Below are 16,061 nucleotides of genomic sequence, written 5' to 3' on the forward strand. Positions count from 1 at the left end.
TCTGCTGCCCCTTCTGCTTGGAACTCCCTTGCTTCTCCCTCCTCTCTTCCTAGTTCTTTGCCCTAAGCATCTTTTACGTTTAGAACTCAGCATGGGTATCACTTCCTCCAGCAAGACTTCTCTATACTCCATTCCGGGTTAATTATTCCTGCTCAGTGTTCCCGTAATGCCTGTGCATTTCTTCCTTCCAGTCATCCTTTTTTATAGTGACGTACAATGCATCTGCTTGTATCCTTCCTTTACACTATTACCTTCTTCAGAGAAAGCCCCATCTCATCTCCTGTTCTATCCCAGGCCTTAACTTGGTTTATCCTCTGATTTTGATTGACGAACAGCTATGCCAGGAGCTGTGCATGGGCACATAGTGTATGCTCAATAAATGTTTGAGAAGCAAGGAATGCATGAAGCGATGCCAATTTTCTGTTTTAAGCGGGAAGATGAAAAGAGGCCTATAGAATGATTGAAAATAATGCAAATGAAAAGGAGAACAAACCCATATTTCCCCCTGGTTATAATTTCTGAAGTGAGGCTGCATGCAAACATTACGTTAGGTGCCAAAGTAAGATACTCACACTACATCCCCTGCGTAATGTCGAATTCGAAAGTCCCGATCAAACTCCAGCATTTTGTCTGAGGCACAGAGCTAAGAAATCAAGGAGGAGATTATTTTTAAAACAGCCATTTACACTTTCCTAAAAATATATTCCAATTTCATAGAAGAGGAGAATTTTGTTACGAAATCGTGATACCATTATGAATGAAATCACACTGTGTGGGGCTTTATTTAAATATTGTGCTTATGTGGTAGCGACTGGGAGCGTTCACTAGAAACCCACACAGCACCCCCTGCTGTTGAAGGTGGGCGAATGACCAAGTTCTGGACAATGGAAGGTGAGTGGAAGTGAGGTGAGGCTGTTCCAGGCCAAAGCTGGTAAGAAATGGGCGATTGTCCTCTGTACTTTCTTTTCTCCTCCCACTGTTGGATGCAAAGAAGGACACAGGGGATGGAAGAGGCAGAAGATGAAAGAAGTGTGGGTCCCTGGAAGAGAAATAGACTTCTATTGTCTATGATACTTAAATCTTGGCTGCAATCATATATCCTATATGATAGGTGATCACAGCAGAAGTGGTGGAAGCCTCTTCTGCCTCCATGGCAGTGCTAGTTGGACATCCCCCAAGGGCTCCCAGACTACTAGAGGGTGCAGGACCCTCCCTGACCACAGTGCATGAATGTCGCACACAGGGCCATATATATATATATATATATATATATATATATATATATATATATATATATATATGTATATATATACACACACACACACACACACACACACACACATACACACACCACACACATATATATATGTAAATATATATATGTAAATATATATATATATATATATATATATATATGAATAGTTTATTGATTTTTAGAGATGGAGAGAAGGAGAGAGACACATCAATGTGAGAGTACAACATCAATCAGCTACTTCCTGCATGTCCTCTACTGGGGATCAAGCATACAACCTGGGCATGTGCCCTTGACTAGGACTCAAACCAGCAACCTTCTGGTACATGGTAAGATGCCTAACCAACTGAGACAGGGCTCTTGGCAGCCCAGCCTACCCTGAATGGTTTCATTCTCCAGGTTCCACTTACGGAGGGCATTTGAGTGCTTGCTGTTTGCAATCCTCACAACTGATATTTGAAGTAAGTATCATGAGCGTTCCTTTTCACACATGGAAACTGAAGCTCAAAGAAGTTAGACAATTGGCAGAAGGTCACATAACTGTTAACTGGCAGCTCTGGGAAGGATCCCTGGGACCGAATGTAATGTCTGTGCTTCCCGTGCACACAGTAGCCTGGCTTGTCTGCCTTTTGCTAAGCTGGGACCCCAGGTCAGGCCTGTCATTGCTTAGAGATTAACCTTGACTCCTCTCTCTCTTATTAGCCTCTTGGGTTTTTTTTAAGTCCTCATCTGCGGATGGATATATGGAGATATATATAAATATATATAATTTTTTTTTCTTTTGAGAGAGAGAGAGAGAGAGAGAGAGAGAGAGAGAGAGAGAGAGAGAGAGAAAACATCATTAGAGAAACATCATGGAACCTGTAGCCTAGGTATGTGCTCCAACTGGGGATTGAACCCACACAATTTTTGGAGTATGGGACAACACTCCAACCAACTGAGCTACCTGGCCAGGGCTCTTATTAGCCACTTTTATAAAAACCCTTTTATTTATAAACCCCAAAGGAAAAGGACCCAAGATATGTCTGTACCAATTAAATATTCTTACATTTGGATTCATTTGGATTCACAGTGATGAAAATATCCTGACAGCTTGGTATTTCACTTCTTTCCTTCATTAGGCAAAAATCCCAGAAAATAACACATTTAAAAATTCCCCATCTTACTGCTTGTCTGGGGGATGATGCTGGAAGGAGCCACCTGGTCCGAGAGATGGCCAAACCCGGACTTCCATATTTAAAAAAAGAGGCAGGATAAAGAAGGAGAGGGAGAGGGAAAGAGAGAGAATAAAGAGAGGGAATCCCATCTTTACAGATTAATAACTGCTCAACATTTTCTATCAAATCAGTAGCAACTGCTTAAATACATTATGTGCAGTTGCTACCTGAAGAATAAGATTATATTTAAAAATACTTGGTTGACACATTTAATTCAGGTGTGTACATGGCCAAGGTAACACATATAAAAAATGAGGTGATTTCTCATGGGAGAGTCACAGTCATTTTTTTTTTTTAAATGAAGTAGAGCCTTGCATGTTTTAGTTGAAAATTCAATATTCTGTATGATTTATTTGGTATGACCATGACCAATTCATTTCAAATTTGACAAACACTGATGGTCTGTCATCTGGTAGGCACAATTCTAGGCGAGTCTCCAAAACCTGAACTGTGATTACAAAGGGCATTTTTAACCCAGTCCTCCAACACGGGACGCTGGCCCGTGTGATCACGCCATCTCTAACAGCATCATGCCAAAGGATTTAGGCTGCTTCTAACTTTGCTCACTGCTCTGTCCCCAGCACCCAGGATTGTACTTGAAAAATGAGAGGCACTTAGTATTTGTATTATAAATGGGAATAACAAAAAGGGATAGTAGTATGTGAAAACCAGCTTATAGGAGGACTGCAAGTCATTCCTCAGTAACAGACCAAGGAGAATATTTTAGAAATAAACTGTCCAAAAATAAATGTCAGCTAATAATCTATATCTTGATGGCTTAGTCTAGTTAACTGTGGAATCTTCCTATTCTGTTAACGTAATTTCAAAGGGGACGAAGTTAGGGAATAGATTTCTTTGTGTTTGACAGAGAAGCAGAAATGTGTGCCCCGTTTTTGTGGAAGTGAAGAAGAATAGGGACTGGTTTTCCTCTAGCTCAGGGGTCTTCAAACTACGGCCCGCGGGCCACATGCAGCCCCCAGGGGAGTCTGATCCTGCCCGCCAGGTTTTTTGGGCAGTGAGCGCAGCCAAGGTGTTACAGTAGGAATTAGTAGTTCATATAGTCCGGCCCTCCAGCTCTCTGAGGGACCGTGATCTGGCCCCCACTTTAAAAAGTTTGAGAACCCCTGCTCTAGCTGATGGCTGCTAGACAAGCCTGCATTGGTAGGAAACACTTGGGGATGATGGTGTACCCCCTCCTAGGACAATATTAATGGCGTACTACCATGCGAGGCAGGGCACAAAGGTCTGACAACCACAACTGCCACCAATTATTCGGAAATGGGATCTACTGCTAACACTTTTTTTTTTTTAATGTGAAAAATGGGGGGGTGGGGAGGGGATGGTTTAAAAAATATACCCATGCATTTAAGGAACGAATTTCCTTGTAACAATCAGAATTACAGCTGAATTTCTCTGTTTTAAGAAAGTCACCTAGTCTGGGAAAACACACGTACCACACCTGACAGCTGAGGGCTATAGTAAAAGGTCGAGGACAAAAGCTATTTTCAGTGCCAGAATGATGATCAGGGATGCGGGAGCAAAATCGAGCACAGGCACAAGGACTCTGCACCTATTGGTTAGCAATGACATCATCCCTTTTCCTATTTCTAGTCCATTGCACAGTCTGGAGCGCCCTCTCCTGGATGATAGGAGTTTTACCAACCTTGTCCTACAAATCAGAGAAGGCAGAATTTATCCACAGCAATCAATCCTTAACTCGATGCTTATGGTCGGAGTTGAGTGGACACACGGTTGTGAGAACCCAATACAGGAAGCCATGTAAGTCTGCCACACAATGCGAGAGAGCGTTCTCAGCACACACGTTACCTTGCGGCTGGAGAAGTGCCCGTGTTTGCCCAGTTTGCTGTTCAGTGCTTCCAGGAACATTGCATCGGTGACCTTGCCCACGTTCATGCAGGCATCGTCCAGGATGGCAATGATCCCCTTGTGCTGCTGCTCCACCAGGTCCACGATGATCTGATTGTTGAAGTAGTCGATCTGCCAGACACAGCACAGAAGCAATGCCCAAGAGAACAGGGGCCAGACCCGGAACACCCGTGTCCCGTGTGCATCAAGCTCCCTCCATAGAAAACATGTGAATGACAGCTGTGAGGTCCGACACTCAAATTCTCTCAGAGGCCTCTTTGCAACAGGAGACACTGTCTTCAATGAGAACAGCTCCAGGCAGAAACTATAAAGTGGGTAACGTTTCTCCCATCACTACCTGCTGTTTTAATCTCGTCTCCGCCTCCTGCACCTGACCCTGCTCCTCCAGATTCTCAACCCATAATCTGTTTGCCATTAACCACAAGACCCAGACCGCACTGAGTGCCAGCCAATAACTTTAAAGTATCATTTGACATGTAATTTGGCCAAGTGAAGGTATTCTGCAGAACTTTCATTCTATGGACTGGGATGAAAACCCAAAGGAGCATTCTCCTACAGTTTCCCCAAGTTAACAAGCACATATGGGTATAACAGAGTGAGAGGTTTTTCAGGATATACCATAAAGAATGTAATTCTGAGATTAAGTATCTATAAGAGATAAGAATGAGCTTTTTACTTCCATGAGCTGAATAAAGTTGTAAGTAACTCCTGGCTTTCTGGCAACTTCCATACACACAGGGCTTACACCAGCGGTCACCAACCTTCCAGACCTCAGTCCATCGGCCACCGGATGGTGACCGCTGGTTTATACAACAATTCTCCCCTACACCTGTTCGTTCTGATGTCCTGCGGCTCACAGAGAGCACTGGGGCCTGGCTGGGAGAGTTGTGCCTCATGTGAGGATGGGCAGCTGATGTCTTACATTTTAATCTGTGTGTTAATGTGCTCCATCTCACAGACAAGGTGCCTGAACTGAGAGCTGTCTCTATTAACTTCTGTAAGAGCCATAACTCAAAACAGACTATTTAAGTGCCTCATGTATTCCTGTTCCATGATATTTAAAACTCAAGGACTCATGCCTGCTATTTGCCTGTGGTTTTCAGCTCCATTCCTAGTCTTTTAAGTTCTCTTTTGTATTCTACAGATGCAAAGCCTCAAAATGGGTGGCTTTTACTTTATTTTTTATATTTTTCTGGTTTGTCTAAACCAGCGGTTCTCAAGAGAGGGGGACTTAGGGCCCTGGGGATATTTGGCAACTTAATGTCTGTTGACATTTAAAATAGATTTAAGAATTTTTTTTTTTTATTGATTTAAAACAGGAAGAAAGAGGGAGAGAGAGAAACATAATGATGAGAAAGAATTATTGACTGGCTGCCTCCTGCACGCCCCACACTGGGGATTGAGCCCATAATGTGGGCATATGCCCTGAATGGGACCTCCTGGTTCATGGGTTGATGCTCAACCACTGAGCCACGCTGGCTGGGCTGTCTGCTGACATTCGTAATCATTATGTCTAGAGAGTGTTACGGGCTTCCAGGGGGGAAGAGGCCAGGGATACGGCTAAATAAACATCCTACAGTGCCCAGGACAGGCTCACGGCAAAGACGGGTCTGGTCCAAATGTCAGTAGTACCGCGACGGAGAAGTCCTGGCCTAAATCTTTACCTTTCTTGTGGCATTTATTATATTTCCAGTTAGGGAGGAAAGCTATTTCCATCATTTGGAAAACTATCCTTAAAATACTCAAAAAGCAAGAACTCAGTTAATAGCTGAAATTTCAGAGTTTTAGGTTGGGGGAGTTAGAGACTAAGTCTTTTGTCCCAGGGACAAAGAAGTAAGTTCCCTTCAATTCTAATGATATAAACCAAAAGTGACTCATCTTTGCTAAAGAGTCCAGTGACTGTTAGCTTGTAAGTTTCATGCTGCTTAAAGCAGTGGTTTCCAAACCGCATCTCCAGGTTTCTTAGGGGACTCAGGGGCATGCAGAGATGTGATGGGCAGGCTCCGGGCTCCCCAGTCCCATTCCAAGCTAAGAAGCTTTGTGCTGAGAGTCAAGTTCTCAACAGGGAAACATGACCTGCAAACTACGGCCCCAAAGGTTTTTAAAATGGAATCACTTAGACAACCAGACATGTGTGCCTCCCAGTGAGAGTTCACACACCATTGGTAGGAAAACACTGGTCCTGACCCTGGTCGAGATTCTAGATCTAACAACTAAGGACATTCAAAAAAACAGAGAATCACAGTCGATGACAGCTCAGGAATCTGATTCGAAAAATCCAGACTCGGGGAAACACAACAAAGGACCCATAATCTTCAACAAAAGATTACAAGGGAAAAAGGAGACGAGAGAGAGAGAGAGAGAGAGAGAGAGAGAGAGAGAGAGAGAGAGAGAGAGAGAGAGAGAGGGAGGGAGGGAGAGGGGCACAGACAGACAGACACTGGGTGAAGAAAATCTATAGATATGTAACAGAACTATAAGCCAACCACAGTTTAGGAGCCTTATTTGGATCCAAATTCAAACAGACTGTAAAAACAAAAAAGAACTCTAAGAAATTGAGAAAAATGTGAAATCTGAACACTGCCTGGATATGTGGTACTAGGAACTTACTTTGAATATTTTAAGTGTGACAATGGTATTGAGCTTATGGTTTTTAGAGAAACACACTGAAATATTTACAGATGAAATAAATCATATCACAGTCTGAGACTTGCTTCAAAATTATCTGGGGGTGGGTGGATACAGTCCACTGATGACTCTTAAAGCTGGGTGATGCGTACATTAAGTTTATTATATTATGATCTCTGCTTTTAGATTATATATTTGAAATTTCTGAAGAAAAAAAAAACAAAAACAAAAAGAAAGAAAGAAGCACTATGTTCAGAAGTCTGGGGTTCTTAAAGGAAATACTTGTCCAGAATAATGATTCTCATCTAGGGGGAGCTGGCATAGGGTCAGGCTTCTGTTCCCTTGAGGTCACATATTTCTTTGTTTATTTCGCTACGAATTTTTGTGTATTCAGTGCTTTTGCTCCTTTTTCAGTAGTTTGAAGTCGCTTCCTGCAATTGTTGACTTTTCTCTTTATCAACCATGTCAGTGGAATTTGATACTCTGATGATTAAAGGATATTTTTGACCAGTATCTCTGAATTACATCTGAATAGCAAGTTTTATGATTCAATTTGCTATAAAAACCTAAGCCTCAGTTATAATTGGGTGCTGTACAACACATTCATTCTAAGAATGCTGCACATAAACTTTATTGAGTTATATCTGAATTGTGTCATAAGAGTTCACTCCTTAAATCAAAATTGTAGATAATCCTATTATAAAGTAATACCACACTTTGATTTATTTGAAATAGGCAAAATTTATACTCATATACTTGGAGAAAAATTTTAAGGCATTCTAATGTTTAACAAATGCAAGGCAAAGAGGCAGTTTGAGGCAGGGAAGCTAGCATTGCTTCCTTTTTCTGAATGAGAGGGAGAGGGACAGTGAGAAGGTAAAAAGGGATATAAAAGTAATTAAAATATGGTCTTTTGAATAGTTTTTTTCACTGCTATCATGTTGAATATCACAAAATAAATACTGACTTTATTTTTATTGTCTTTACTCTTTTAAAAAAAAAATATTCCATTGATTTTTTTTTTACAAAGAGGAAGGGAGAGGGAGAGAGAGTTAGGAACATCGATGAGAGAGAAACATTGATCAGCTGCCTCCTGCACACCCCCTACTGGGGATGTGCCCACAACCGAGGTACATGCCCTTGATCAGAATCAAACCTGGGACTCTTGAGCCTGCAGACTGATGCTCTATCCACTGAGCCAAACCAGTTAGGGCTGTCTTTACTCTTTGACAAGAGGATAAACACATTTTTTTAAAAACAGAAACTCAGGGAAGTTCCAATGGTTTTGCATGACTCAAATCTCTTCTTAAAATTGTTTAAAACAAAAATTTAAAAGAAAAATTACTAGGTCTCATTTCCATCATGAGCAGGGGCTCTGTCATGCTTTTTAGCTGTGATCTCTGGATTTGCACCCGAGACCAGGCTTGCACTCTGGTGACATATTACTAGGCTAGTGTGATTCTGACAAATATTACGGTTCTCAAAAAGCCATGAAAAGACAGGTGAGAGTGGAAATGTGACATGTAGGAAAGAAACGGAAAGAAACGGAATGGAAGTGTTTCAAGCAAGGATTTCAGAGAACAGGAATAACATCCACTGAGAACAATACAATGCCATGTAGCTAACAATGCAGAGAACGAGAGGGGAAAAAAGGAGTAACGGGAGAAAAAGAAAAAGAGGAAGGAGAAGCAGCTAAATATAGAAGCAAAGATCAGCCATTTTTAAGGCAAAAGTTGCTGCTCTGAATAACTTATAAAAGATGCTGAACCCTCAACAGACATATGTGAACCAGAACCCATGGGGATGGGTGGGTACAGTCCACTGATTACTGTAAAGTGGATGTTAAAGTTACTGAATAAAACTCAGCATTTTCTGGGCACCAATAAGGGAGTCTTTTAAATTAGGAAAATCCCATCTACCTACCCTGAAAACGAAATGTATAATATTTACACGCCCCCAAATGAAAAGCTAAAATGTTGTTGATTCACGTACCCCAGGCAGATTCAAAAAAACACATTTTAAAAAATGGTAAGATTTGGCATTATAATCATGTGTGACGCCTGAGACACTGTCCCCAGAGGTGCACTCACGTGCTTCCAGGGGATCCCTTCTCGCTGGTACTCCTCTTGTTCCTGCTTCAGAACCAGCTGAATAAATAGCTGCTGCAGCTTCTCGTTGCAGTAATTGATGCAGAATTGCTCAAAACTGCAAAAAAGGAATACATTATGTTTAAACAAATAAATAGTAAACAGAAGGCCTGAGCTCGTTTGGCTCAGTGGATAGAGCATTGGCCTGCAGACTGAAGGGTCTCAGGTTTGATTCCGGTGAAGGGCACATGTGGGGAGTATGCAGGAAGCAGCCAATCAATGATTCTCTCTCACCATTGGTATTTCTATCTCTCTTACCCTTTTTCTCTGAAATAAAAATATTTGAAAAAAGAAAAAAAGTAAACAGCAGGTTTTTTTTTATAATCCTCATCTGAACATATTTTTTAAATATATACTTTTATTGATTTCAGAGAGAGGAAGGGAGAGGGAGAGAAAAATAGAAACATCAATGATGAGAGATAATCATTATTCGGCTGCCTCTTGCACGCCCCCAACTGGGAAATGAGCCCACAACCCGGGCATGTGCCCTGAAGGTGAATCGAAACATCACTTCATGGTTCATAGGTCGATGCTCAACCACGGAGCCACACCAGATGGGCCTGAAGATATTTTTCCATTGATTTTTTTAGAGGGGAGGTGGGAAGGAGAGGGAGAAGAAGGAAAAGGAAGAGTGGGAGAGAGAGAGAAACATCAATGTGAAGAACACATAGACTGGTTGGCTCTCACACCAACCTTGACTGAGACTAGGGGTAGAACCTGAAATCTAGGTATATGCCCTTGACTGGGAATCGAACCCGAGTCCCTTAGGTGCACAGGCTGACCCTCCAATCACTTACCCACACCGGACAGGTCAAAAGTAAACAATAAATTGTAAGTATTTAATCGGTTTACCTGTTGTTGTCGAAGATTTCAAAGCCATAGATATCCAATACACCAATAACAGTGTTTTTCCCATGCACTGTGGTGTCATAGTTCTTGACCTCAATAATATCATTGATGCGAGTCACAATCCAACAGAAAAGGCGCTCATATATTGCCTGTGAGGAAAACAACATCATAAATTCTTGCTGGTTTGGGATTGAGTCTCTGTCTCAGTTTGTGATATGTTATAAATTCCTCTCCTCCTCCTCCTTAATGTTTAGCATAGCTGTTACTACCCAAAGCAGAACAATACAAAATGCAGATTATCTGATAAAAAAACAACAACAATACAATGGATGCAAAACAAAATGGTTTGAATTTTTAAGATTATTTTCAGGTACTATGCTTATATTCCAAAACATTCCCCAGGTACATTTCCATACCCAGACATTTCAATAATCTGCCTACTCCCCCAGGTAAGTCACTCCCTTGCTTTTTTTGAATCTAGAAATTGGGAAAGCAACAAGTAAATAACTCCGTTCTGCTTATGCTCTATAAATTTGAAAAATGCAACTATTGATTTATAACGCTAAATAAAGACCTAGGCTAATGGCCACAGTTTGACATTCCTTGAGAATCAAACACATATCCAATATACAAGGATATACATGCACAGTCATACGTGGACAAAGGCACCACACATGAACATGGAGCCACATCCTGGTACAAACATGCTCTGCAATGGCACATCCTTAGAAAACCTTTCATTAATAGCTCCTTCCAGCCACCTCTCTCTCTATGGTCCACATCTATACACACTGCACCACTCATCACCCCCCTTCTCTCTTTAACCCACTCCGGCCTTCACTTAGCTCCCACCACTCCAACAAAATGGCTCATCAAAGACCCTGAGCATCCCCAGAGAGACCCTTTCTTGTCCCATTAGAAGGTCATCTCATTCAGGTACTCAGCACTCCTCACCTGAGTGCCCATTCTTCTGGAAAACTCCTCCTCCCCGGGACTCAGGATGCCACACTTCCCTAATTTTCTGTTATTTCACTGGCTGCTCCTTCTTGGGGATCTTTGGTGGGTCCTCCTCTACCTGACCTATGAAGGTGGACATTCCTCCTAGCCCTCTTCTCTTACTCTCTAACACCTTTCCAAGTGGTTTAACCCCAAATTAAACAGCAATGATACAATACTACTCCCAAATGCTATCCCAATGCAGACTTCTCCTCTGAGCTCCAGATTCCTGTGTGTGACCTGATACCACCATATCCCCCGCAAACTGTTCCTACCCTACTTTTAACCATGAATAAATGGCCAGAGAAACTTAGGAATTTGTTTATTCAGTCAACAAATAGTTGCTGAGGACTTGCTATGCACAGTTTGTTGACGATACGGTGCTAAGCAAATATAAGCATGGTCTTCTCCAAGGAGTTTAAGGAGCAAGGTGAAGGGAAAATCACACACACACACACACACACACACACACACACACACACACACACTCTAAAGGACAGGTGTATGAGATCCGAGGAGAACGGAGTCTGTTCAGTGTTCAGAGAGGCCAGGGGAGGCTTCCCTGAGAAAGTGGGCTGAGGTCAGGATGAGTAAGAGTTACCAGGGAAGAGGGGAGAGAAGAACAATCAGGGCAGAGGAAACAGCACGTGCAGGGCCCTGTGGCCGAAGGAGAAAGGGGTGAAGTCAATCTGAAAGGCCTTAGAGGAGGCTAATGTGTGGGAGTGAGGAATGGAGGCTGGACTGTGGTGTGAAATGAAATGAGGCAGGAGAGGTAGGCTGGAGCCAGACCACGTTAAGGAATTCCCTTGATGTCATCATTCTCCAGACAAACAGCTCCTGTGAATTTTATTTTCCAACACAGTTGGTCTCAACTCACCCTCTTCTCCCCACTGCCACTGGCACCTCCCTAATGCAGGCTGTTGCTGTCTCTCTCCTAGATTATTGAAACGTCCCCTTAACTGGTCTCTTTGCTACCATTCTTGTCTTCCCCTCCTCCCTTGCATCACATAAGATTCTCCATACTGAGGCCAGAATGATCATTTTAAAAATTCCAATTTGACGTCTTTGTCCCACCTTCAAATCCTCCACTGCACTGAGATGCATTCAAATTCTTCCCAAGACTAAAAACCACACCCGAGACTTACACAAATAAAAAAATGGAACAGAAAGCAATCTCATCAACCAGCAAAATGGAAAAGCAAGTGTTAGACTTGAAAAAAATTCAATGTTTGCCATGCAGAAAACAGACCAAGGGTTAAAGCGACCAGCTTTTAACAAACTGACGAAAAAAAGGGAACAGCTCCAAAGAAGCATGCACAAAGCATAGAGCCAGGCAATGCTCAGAGCAGATTTAAATACCTTCTATGACAAGATGCTCAGATAACCTACTAATGAAAATTAAAGCAAGAATGAGCTATAACTATGAACCCACAAAAATCAGTAAATTTAACATTTAACATCAGTGTGTTCTTTGGTCTAGCAAGCTCATTCCTGGGCGTCCAACTGAAATAAAAGCACGTGTGTGTGTGTGGAGAGAGAGGTGTACGGGGCCAATTGCAGCATCGTTTGCAGTGGTAATGAAGGAAACAAGGTGAATGACTTAGGAGGAAGATGGCTAATACATTGTGGAACGATCACCGCACACTGGAACACAGATAGAATGGAGCAGAAGCCATCCGTGGACTTGAAGGGCCTTCCAGGAAGCACTATTGAGTAAGAGAAGCAAAACGGGAGCATGAGAGGGGCCCATCTGAGCGAGGGACCTGCAAAGCAAGTGCCCTTGGCTTGCCAGTCGGTTGGTCAGCTTTGCTTTCCTCGGATCATTTCCGAGCAGAGATGCTCACAGTCAGGGGTGTTGATGGAGGCTGTTATGGCCAAAAAGTATCACAACTAAAGTCTCTAAAAGCCTGAAGCTACTTTCAAGGGATCTCTGAACACATCCTCACAGAAATTCACTAAAACTGCACCTGAGCCTGGTGGGCATAGCTCAGTGATTGAGCGTAGAGCTGTGAACCAGGAGGTCACGGTTCAATTCCGGCCAGGGCTCGTGCCTGGGCTGTGGGCTCCATCCCAGTAGGGGGTGTGCAGGAGGCAGGCAATCAATATTCTCTCTCATCATTGATGTTTCTCTCTCTCTCCCTCATCCTTCTTCTCTGAAACCAATAAAAGTGTATTTTAAAAAGTAAATAAAATAAAATAAAATAAAATAAAACTGAGACCCACACCAGGCCCAGGGAACATGAGCTGAAATCCCACCTTCGCGAAGGCATCCCTGCCGTAGCACGCTTCCTGCTCAGTGTGCTGCTTGTCGATGACATCACGCCCTGTGGCCACAGTCCGGTAAAGAAGGGCTTTCTCAACCATGTCAGTCTTGGTGGAGAGCAATTCTGCTATGATGGATACGACCTTGCCATTTTTGATGAGAGGCGTGTCACCATCCACTACAAATTTTAAATTTCCCTATACCAGGAGTGGAGAAACGAGACACACCATTGCCATGAGATTCTGAAACAGTACGTCAGGAATACATTTATATAATGCAAAGTGACTTTGTTTGTAGCATGTATTCTCCTAAATATATTACATATAAATATAAATAGCGCTTCATCCATTTTTCCCCCCTTCTCTTCTCAGACACCTGTCTCTTTTAATATTCAGTATATGTTTTTGATGGGTAGATGTCTTATATTTTGATGTAGTCAAATCTATGAATCTTTTTCCTTATGAATCTTTCTTGGGTGTCATACTCAAACCATCTGTACTCCAAAGATTTAATAAATATTCAATATTTTCTTCCAATAGCTGAACAATTTTTTTCCGTACACTTATGCTTTTAATCCACCTAGAATTTGTCTGTATGTGGGGTAAAGTAAGAGTCTAACCTTGTTTTTTTCTGATAGTTTGTTAGTTGCTCCAATACTACTTATTGAATAGTTTAGCTTTTTGTCATGATTTGGAATGTTACCTCTATTATATATTAAATCCTCCCCAAGTTGCTGAGTCTATTTATATTCCATTCATCAATAAATACTAACCAGCAACCAAGTGCCCAGCACATCAGCTAATCTGTTGATTTTGCAACAAGTTTTAAAGTTTTGTAGCTTTTATTATCATTTAAAATCTGATAAAAATTACTCATGTTTCCTCTCCTCCCTTCCCCCTTCTCTACTCTTCTTTAATGCATTTTTATTTGCTCCTCCTACATGTTTACTGTTCCAGGTGAATTCTAGAACCATTATGGCAACTTCAAAACAAAACTTCTATTTGGATTTTGAAAGATACTGTTATAACTATATTTATAAACTAGTTCAAGGAATGAGACAATTTATCACATTAAAGTCTCCCAGTCAGAAACATTTAAGTAAGATATCATTTATATTGCTGCATAATATTTTTTATATAGGTCCTGATTCATTTAGAGTTAAATCTTGTGATGGCAAAGTCAAAGGTAATTTGTATTCCATATTTGTATTCATGCTGTCATTCATTTATTCATTGTAAGGTTGCATGTTCATTATGTTTTAAACATGTCCAAATATACAGGGGTGGGCAAAAGTTGATGATAGTGGTTTGCATGGAAAAAGACATACAGGCTATGATTATTACAACAGCTGTATTAACTCAAAAGATTGTCACAATGCAACCGCGAACCTACTTTGCCTACCCCTGCATAGACGGATAATGAAAGAAATCTGACTCAGGGGTCTTCCCTTCCCCTGGGTTTGGTGTGGGGTCATAGAAAACAAGTGGACCATAATGCAGCCAGCGTGGTCCATGGTGCTGGCGGCCATGAACTCTGTGCTCCTGACCCAGTCATGCTGCCCCTGTTGGGCTTATCCCCCAACCTGCAATATGAGACCATCAAAACTCCCGGCCTAGTAATCTATGACACCAATGTTTCCAATGCTGTTAGGAATTTATTCTGTCCAAAAGCTTTTAGTCACATCATTGCTGAATTCCTTCATTCTTGAAATGAACCACTTCAAAGTCAGACATACCAATGAGATAATTAGGTCAAGCCACAGTCTCAAAACCTACTGTGGCTTGGAAAATATTATAATACGGTGGAGAGAACTCTTGATGGAATAATTTCTTCAAAAAACATTACTTCTGAAATCTATAGCGGGGTGTGGAAACCCAAACTCTTCTGAAAGAGCATCCTACCTCCATAGGGAGGTGATGGAATCTGAGAGACGTCCCTACTCACCAAGTGAAGAATAGTAGCCAAAATTTTATACACGGTCTGAATCTCCTCAGGTTTGAAGCCAATTACTTTCATGGCATCAGCTACCACTTTGAATTCGGCGGCGTCATTGATAGAAGACTAGGCATGAAAATGGAAAAGTTAAGTCATAGGCATTTCAGATGAGCGTGAAAACAATCATGAGACTAAATTCAAGTGCAGTCAAGGTCTCGATGCTTCTTTCGTAAGTCACCGAGAATGCAGAGAAAATAAAACTGAGTTCCAGGGTAGAAACGTCCTGCAGCACAAACCATGCCCACTTGTGAGAGAGAGCTGCGGTCACTCCTGGACCCTGCAGGGAGGGAGCAAGTCCTGAGCTGACTCAGCGAAGGCGACTGATGCTCTGGGACGAAGGAAGGAAACAGCAGGGGATGTGAGCTTCAGAGGGAAACCCTGGCTGTGGGAGCCTCCAAAACACACACATGCCTGGCATCGTCTCCCGTGGCCTCTGGTCCCTCACTCGGGCTTGCAGAGGCTGGAAACAGTACTCCCTCTCCTGTACGACCAGGCTTTCTATTTCACAGGTGAGGAAAAGAAGACCCTCAATGCAAAGCAACCTGCCTCAATCATTCAGTGAAGCTAGCAGTAACAGTCTGGGCCTAAAATTTCACCTTTTCACAGGCATTCAGTGCATCTGACCTTCTAACTGGCTCAGGGGGTTTGCTATAGAGGAAATGTTTGTGTCCCCACAGAATTCCCAAGTTGAAATCCTAACCCCAAAGGTGATGGCTTTAGGGGGTACGGCCTTTGGGAAGTGATGAGATCGTGAGGGTGGAGCCCTCACGATGGGGTTAGTGCCCTTTTATCAAAGAGGCACAGACATTCATTGTCCTTCCTGCCCT

At 42.2% G+C, this 16,061-nt stretch overlaps 1 protein-coding gene across 3 annotated transcripts in view; it reads right to left on the reverse strand.

Annotated features, from left to right (window-relative positions):
* The window catches only part of MYO1D (myosin ID), a 259,333-nt gene that overhangs the window by 152,180 nt on the left and 91,092 nt on the right, over positions 1–16,061 (reverse strand). For all 3 annotated transcript variants that reach the window (XM_084862733.1, XM_084862732.1, XM_084862734.1), the window contains exons 7-12: positions 15,184–15,300; positions 13,233–13,436; positions 9,984–10,129; positions 9,075–9,189; positions 4,297–4,467; positions 573–643 (exon numbers count right to left, since the gene is read on the reverse strand). In XM_084862733.1, the coding sequence (XP_084718859.1) occupies positions 573–643; positions 4,297–4,467; positions 9,075–9,189; positions 9,984–10,129; positions 13,233–13,436; positions 15,184–15,300 (824 nt within the window). The remainder of the gene's footprint in view (positions 1–572; positions 644–4,296; positions 4,468–9,074; positions 9,190–9,983; positions 10,130–13,232; positions 13,437–15,183; positions 15,301–16,061) is intronic.

The sequence above is a fragment of the Pipistrellus hanaki genome (genome assembly GCF_964339955.1).
Source record: "Pipistrellus hanaki genome assembly, chromosome: 16".
Classification (NCBI taxonomy): domain Eukaryota; kingdom Metazoa; phylum Chordata; class Mammalia; order Chiroptera; family Vespertilionidae; genus Pipistrellus; species Pipistrellus hanaki.